We start from the raw sequence: 7316 nt of genomic DNA, 5'->3' as shown, positions 1-7316 counted from the left end.
GGTAACTCTACTAATAGTGAGGAATCTAAAAGATGCACTCAACCGTTTGGTGTTGATGGGTACACGTTTCGTTCCTTTATAGCAGTCAATGGACATATACCAGGACCAACACTCATTGTAACTGAGGGTCAGTTGGTTAAAATTAAAGTAGTCAATAGATTAGCATCAGAGAGTGTATCTGTACACTGGCATGGGATGCATCAAAGGAACAGTAACTGGATGGATGGAGTGGAGCATGTTACACAGTGTGGTATACCCCCAGGAACTAACTTCACTTATATCTTTAAAGCTGAACAATACGGTACTCACTGGTACCACTCTCACAGTGGAGCTCAGAGAACTGATGGACTCTTTGGAGCTCTCATTGTTAAAGAGAGGGGTAACACACAGAGAGACAACCTCTTTAGTCAATTAACAGATTTTAATATAACAAGCTATAATGACAATCCAGCACAGCATACCCTAACATTACTAGACTGGCAGAAGAGCAGCTCACTGGATCTCTTCACACAAATACATTCTGGCATTAGGTACTTTGACATTGATAAAGCATCAGAACTGCAAGGAAATAGAGCTGCAGGAAGTACTTCATCAGATGGTGCAGAAATAGGGCCAGTGTCTTATTGGTCTGGACTAATAAATGGAAGGGGAAGGCATAATGATGTTAATTACATCAATTCTAGCTTAAGCGAGTTCAAAGTTACTGCAGGACAAACTTATCGATTTCGTTTAATTGGTGCTCAGAGTCTTTATGCTTATCGTTTCTCAATAGAAGATCATAATTTAACAGTAATAGCAACTGATGGTCAGTTTATTGAGCCAGTGACAGTTGATTATATCATAATACACTCTGGAGAAAGATATGACTTCCTTTTGAAAACAAAAGAAGAAGATTATCAGCAGACAACGACCAGGCTCTTTATGATACGTGCGGTTACATTAAGCTTCACTACAACATCAACTTATTTAGAAGAACAATCAGCAGAAGCTATTCTCAATTACAACAGTGATGATACACCATCCAGTGAATATGCAAATATCGCAGCTAGAAGTCAAACAGTTAGTCAAAGGTGCACTGATAGTGATAAATGTATAGCACTCAATTGTCCATTCAAGAATTTTCCAGATAATTTCAACATCAACTGTACTCATATTCATCAATTGCAACTGCTAACTGACTATCCTACTAATGAACTGCCTACCATCATTACCGATCAAAACAGTAACTCAAGGTTATTCTTCAATTTCGGTTTTGAAGGAACACGTCAGACCAGTGCAGTTAATGGACGTAACCTGAAACTACCATCAGCATCACTGGCACAACTTGAGGCAAGCGAACTAACTGATATTGAAAATAAAGAGTTCTGCAAAGAATTGAATGAGAACAGTAAATGTGACCGTAATAATGAAGTAGAAGTCATATCTCAGGATTGCTACTGTGCTCATGTTGTTGATGCAGAGGCTGATCGTTCCATTGAATTAGTAATATCAGCCACTGGACCCAATGTTACAAATACAGGTAACTTTTTATTCGCTCATCCAATACATCTTCATGGACATTACTTTCATGTGGTTGATATTCAATTTGGTGGATACGATAACAGTGGAAGACTTACTGCTGGTAATAGTGATTTAAATTGTGGAGGTGATACACTATGTGTTAGACCTCGCTGGAAACCTAATAGGGACTACTCTACACGTACAGGAATGACAGGCAGGGTCTCATCTAAAGCTCCACTGAAGGATACTCTGTTAATACCAGCTGGTGGGTATGCTGTTGTGTATTTTAAAACTGATAATCCTGGTTGGTGGTTCCTACACTGTCATATTGAGGTAGATCAATTGGAGGGAATGGGAGTCATCATTAATGAAGGAGGCTTTAAAACACCACCACCTGGAGGAATGTATAAATGTGGTGAATACTTTTTGGAACTGGACGAGTTTAAAGCAGCAATTGCTGTTACTGCATCACCAACACCAGAACCATCAGTAACAACAACAACAGAAACAAGGACAAGTATATCACAAGTAACACAAACAACAACAGAGGCGGGACCAACAACAACGTCAACAATAACAAGGACAACAACAGAAACAGGAATATTGACAACAACAACAGTAACAGCAACAAATGCTCCAACAATGACCACAACAATAAGAATAACAGTAACAGCAACACCAACAAGTGGGGGCATGGAGTCTGGTCGAGGCAAGTATTCCACAGGGTACATTATTGCTATTGCAATCGTATCTCTGTTTCTAGCAGTGAAGCTATAATGGTGCTGATACTATTGGCCTGACAATATAACTCAAACTAATCTAATAGTAGTAGTAGCATTAGTATAATAGAGTGTGTGTAATTAGTACACATACATACATACACATAGTTATTGGGTGCACATTGTAATGTATAATGAACATTATTATTGCATTATGTTGTAGCAAGAGTTTAGTAGTTACCATGTGTATGTTTCTTTTGTAGTAAGAGTTTAATTCAAAAATTAAAATTATCAGGTCTGTCTCAAGGAGAGGAAAAGAGGGAGGATGGGGATAAAGCAAAGTAGGAGGAGAGTACATTATAGATTACATCATTTACTTTAGTATCTATACTTATGTTGTCTACAAATGACAATGCATGCTAACATTAACTAATAAGTCACACTAAAGAACAATAAACCACACACCAAACCATAAGTTATTTAACTATGACCATTAAGCAGATTAAAAAATATCCTGTGCTATAGTCCATGAATTTTTCAAAAATGGCTCCAAAATGACCCCAAATTTTTATTATATTTTCTAATACATATTGATGTCTTTATGCTGTGTAGAAAGTTTGAGCTGATTCCGACTAAAAGTTTTTGAGTTATGAGGATTGTACAATGGAGTTAACATACTTGATCTTAATTATTATTGTAAGAGACAGTAAGTTTTTTGTATGACTAACAAAAAAGATAACAAATTGAGTAAGCAAATATCTATGTAATCATTAAAACTGATACTAATGAAAAACTACAAAACTATAATAATTTTTACTTAGGAAGACAATCTTAATATGTTCCTTTAGTACACGAGGCTGTAAGTCTACATGATCAGTGCTTATAATAAAAAATGAAACAGATTTTATTATTATTTTTACCTTTGAAGTAAAAGCTAAATCAAAAGTGAAGCCACTACTGTCCCAGCTACTACACCAAATATCCAAGGAAGGACACAATTTGATCCACCAGGTCTATTACTGGTAGTTGTTGAAGTACTGGTGCTTGTATCTGTAGCGAATAATAATAATAATAATAATGATGATGATGATGATGATGATGATGATGATAATGAGAGCTCCTACTTTCTACTACTACTATTACTAATAATAATTACAGTAAAAATATTACTGAATTTTATGAAAATTAAATCCGCAAATTTTAAAGAAGTGTCAAGGTCTAGAATACTTACCTGATAAACAAAGAGACTGTTGAGACATCATCAAAGTTGAATAGAAATTTTGAGCTTGTGACGGGCACACTTGTACTGGTAGTACTACAATTTTATAAAAATTAATATGCTATGTATTAGTACATGTACATTTAATTATTTTTTAAATTGACTCGATACACTCATTATGTACCTATGGAACCATTCTTAACAGCAGACCCAATGACATTAGTAATAGTAACAGTATAATTATACACATCTCCTTCAGTGACATTAGTGAATATAAACAGTCTTTTAGAGAGACAGTCCATTGATGATGATGACTGAGTTAAGTTTGATACTATTAATTCACAGGACAATGGAACAGGCCGGTGATTGATGTAATTATCCTATAAATAAATTTTTAAATGCTCGACATAAGATCATGTATGCATCAGAAAAAATTGCTAAAGATTGGAGTGATTTTGGAGTCATTTTTCATGAAAAAGCATGAGGTATAAGTACAGGACATTTTTTAAAATTGGCCAATTTTTAAAATAGCCATAACTCAAAAATTTTTAGTCAGAATCAGCTCACAACAAAGGTACATCAATAAGTATCAGAAAATGTATTAAAATTTTGGGGTAATTTTGAGCCATTTTTTGGAAAAATTATGAACCATGGCCAACGCTAATTTTCAGAAAATGGGCTATTGCATGGATTCTGTATTGTATTGTATTGTATTCTGACACCCATTACAGGATTGTTCTGGTATGGATTCTGTGGTTATAAACCTGATCTCAAGGATCCTCTATCTGTTACAACATCTGTCAGAAAGTTAGGGGTATTTTTAATATGAACAAGATGCAGCCTATGTATAGCTAAAAGTACATTGATAGAGTAACAACTAACAAGGGATTTAGAATAACCTTTATGAACACCTGCTACATCATACAATAATGATTCGTAATTACCTTAATTGCGATAATGATGGAAGTATTGTTACGTACAATAGCCTTAACTTCAAAATCATGTGCTACAGTAGAAACAAATACAATGTAATACTGTGAACAGATCTATGATTTCTGAATTTTAACTAATTTTTGTTGCACTCACTGTTAAATTGATATTGAGTTGATAAGTTACCCACTGCTCTTCCATAATAATCAACACTATTAACCAATACATCAATACTGCCAATAGCTCCTCCAGTATTATACAATAGACTCATTCCACTGGTAGTATTAACATTAGTTCCATTAATTAATACATCATAAGATTGTATACAATCAGCTCCAGCCCAAATTATTAATAATGTATCTGATGATACAGCATCAACATGAAGATAACTGATAGGTATTGTATCTATAATAGGACAAAAAATAAAGAAGTATGTATCTTTTGATGCATCACAAATAAATAAATCATTGTTACTTTATGTAGTCTAGCTATAGTAATGCACATTCTTAATTTCCCACTTCCTCCCTCTCCCCCTCCCTGACTCCCTCTCTCTCCACTTGATGCTCCTCTTCACTCAGTTTATATTTCAGTTAGCACTCCTATTTTGATGTATACATGCTGATGTGATTAACTAGCCCACATACTTTTAACAGTAAAGTTGATATGTTGTCTGATACTTGAACTAATGTCTGGTATTGTATTCCTACACTCAAGGGTGCTCCCATTTATTAAAGTAGACACATTACCAACTGCAGTTGAGATTAGTGTGACATTATTATGACACAGTAATTTAAAATTAAACAGTGTGGTATTATCTTCACCAGTTTTTACAGCATCGAAGTAAATTAGAGATTCTTCATTATATTGCCAGGCCACTACTTGAGATCCATTCACAGTACAAGTTATCTTTTGTACTTCTCCTTGGCATACTGAGACATTACCGGTAGATGGAGATAATTCAACTAAAAATAAAAAATTGGATAGTCACAAATTCAGAGTGCCAGGGATGAGTAGAATAGAGTATGTTGCTTATGATGACAATAAATAAATTCATGTGATTGTAATACTAGGAATCTATTACATCATAGAGTTACACAAGCACACTTTGTTATGATAAGGTATAACTCTCTATACTCTATTATACTGTCATCGGGTAAAATTTATATAAAAATTATTAAATATACTAAAGGAAGTTAGCAGAGGTAAGTATAAGTCTATTTCAACACACCTGTTGCTTGAGAGGAGGCAATAGAGAATGAAGACAGTGAGCAAACAAAAGAGAAGTCAGAAGCTTGAGCTGAAGCTCCATTTTTCTTAAGAGCATGTGTAAGCCCCCCACCTGACTACACATACTCCTACTGATATATCTACTTGCACTACTGATATGTCTACTTGTACAAATAAGATTATAACTAGTCACTGCAGTAGCTAGACTATTACTATAAATCTAATTATATTCAGTGATGACAATGTGTATCAAAATTTTAATTATATCATTCCAGTAACAAAATTAGCAATTATATAATAGTTTAAGTACCTCTAAAGTACGTATTTTAGCTAGTAAGATCTAATTATAAGTTTTTAAAATAATGATACATTTAAATCACTCAAAAAATTATGCTGTCCCTTATTATTATAACAACTAAACTCCTTGGCATACTGAGACAGTAGAGTATATACACAGCCAAGAATTTTACCGTCTTTGCCCGGAATCATGGCTGATATCAATCAGGATCAGCCTTGATACATCCCTGTATCATGGATTTTGGGCAGCCTGCACAGCAATCAGTCTAGTATGATGTAATCATGATAACCATCCATGATACAACCATGTTGGAGTACGGCCCTGGTTCAGCCAGAGCAACAGACATGATTCAACATTGATGCCAGTCACGACTGTATCAAATGTATACTAATTTTTACGTTTTTTGTGAGTGGCTTTAAAATCGCAAAAAATTAGTACTCGCATTTATTAATAATTTAGGTTTATTAACAGTTATTAATTGGGAAAAAAGAGCAAAATCGCAAAAAAATTAGTACATGCTAAATCAGTACCATTAACAAATCGCAAAAAATTGTCTAATTAAAAATAAGTGGCTTTAAGGTATGTCCCAACTGAGAATGGACCGGAAGTGGAAGCAGTTGCATTGGAATTTGAAAAATGTAGCTACGTCACTTAGGACGTATTATAATGACATGAGACATGGCCGATGTTATTTCCACTTATTTTGGCTACCTTGTTTCGCTCTTTCCTCGTAACACGGTCTTGCTCTTCCTGATAAGCAGTACAATAACTACTGGAGTCGACTAGTCTTCATAAAGCCCATCATTATCAGAAGATCTCGCTCTGTTAGCTTTTTAAAAAAGAATTATCAGTCTGGGCGCTCGCCAAACTGATAAATAATGTAAACTGCTTAACGTCATTGCGGTTAACTTTGGTATGCCATTGGGTTTATAGGGAGAACCCGGTTCTCAGGGTTCCCGAGGGCTGAGGGACCCAAGACCTGAGATCCTAAAGCGGCATTGGGCGACTAAGCACCTGTAAAAGTCTCATCCTTATCCCACATTCTTATAAAAAGTTATTCCAGTGTTTATTGGTCCAAACTCAGCCGCATAACTAAAATAAAAGGTTGCATATGTTGAGTTCCTAGGGTTGAGTGGAATATACTATTCATGTAATTGTAATAATCTATTACATCATAGAGTTATACAAGCACACTTTGTTATTATAAGGTACCGTACTCACTACTCTATCAACACACCTGTTGCTTGAGAGGAGGCAAGAGAACAAAGCCAATGGGCCACCAAAAGAAAAGTAACAAGCTTCATTTGTCTTTATATAGGTAGAGCAACATTAGTCTGCCCTATGATTGTGACTTTGATACTACAGGTCTGATAATAAATAGACCGCTGTAAACAATCTATTATGACATAAGTGCATTAAAATC

The 7316-nt window shown here is 34.9% G+C and overlaps 2 protein-coding genes across 2 annotated transcripts; one reads left to right on the top strand and one right to left on the bottom strand.

Moving 5' to 3' along the window:
- LOC109585619 (laccase-2-like) lies at window positions 1–2487 on the top strand (the record flags this gene model as incomplete). The annotated part of the gene is made up of 1 exon (XM_020001754.1): window positions 1–2487. A coding segment is annotated over one exon (2277 nt), but the record flags the coding sequence as incomplete, so codon positions are not given.
- A 485-nt stretch (window positions 2488–2972) lies between these two features.
- LOC109585623 (uncharacterized) lies at window positions 2973–7237 on the bottom strand. Its single transcript, XM_020001758.1, has 8 exons — window positions 7131–7237; window positions 5013–5330; window positions 4525–4773; window positions 4383–4444; window positions 3623–3818; window positions 3451–3534; window positions 3140–3269; window positions 2973–3084 (listed from the first exon to the last, which is right to left on the bottom strand). The coding sequence occupies exons 1-7, from the start codon at window positions 7195–7197 to the stop codon at window positions 3154–3156; spliced, it is 1092 nt and encodes a 363-aa protein (XP_019857317.1). The 5' UTR covers window positions 7198–7237; the 3' UTR covers window positions 2973–3084; window positions 3140–3153.
- Window positions 7238–7316: the final 79 nt, after the last annotated feature.

The sequence above is a fragment of the Amphimedon queenslandica genome, unplaced genomic scaffold (genome assembly GCF_000090795.2).
Source record: "Amphimedon queenslandica unplaced genomic scaffold, v1.1 AMPQUscaffold_13034, whole genome shotgun sequence".
Lineage (NCBI taxonomy): Eukaryota > Metazoa > Porifera > Demospongiae > Haplosclerida > Niphatidae > Amphimedon > Amphimedon queenslandica.
This window is presented reverse-complemented; position numbering and strand designations above follow the sequence as displayed.

Bases quoted from the DNA above. Each gene is read 5' to 3' on its own strand.
- LOC109585623 (XM_020001758.1), bottom strand. From the start codon at position 7,197: ATGAAGCTTGTTACTTTTCTTTTGGTGGCCCATTGGCTTTGTTCTCTT. The intron at 5,331-7,130 runs GTGTGTTGATAG...TTTTATTTTTAG, and splicing joins TGCCTCCTCTCAAGCAACAG to TTGAATTATCTCCATCTACC. The intron at 3,819-4,382 runs GTAATTACGAAT...ATTTATTTATAG, and splicing joins CCATCATTATCGCAATTAAG to GATAATTACATCAATCACCG.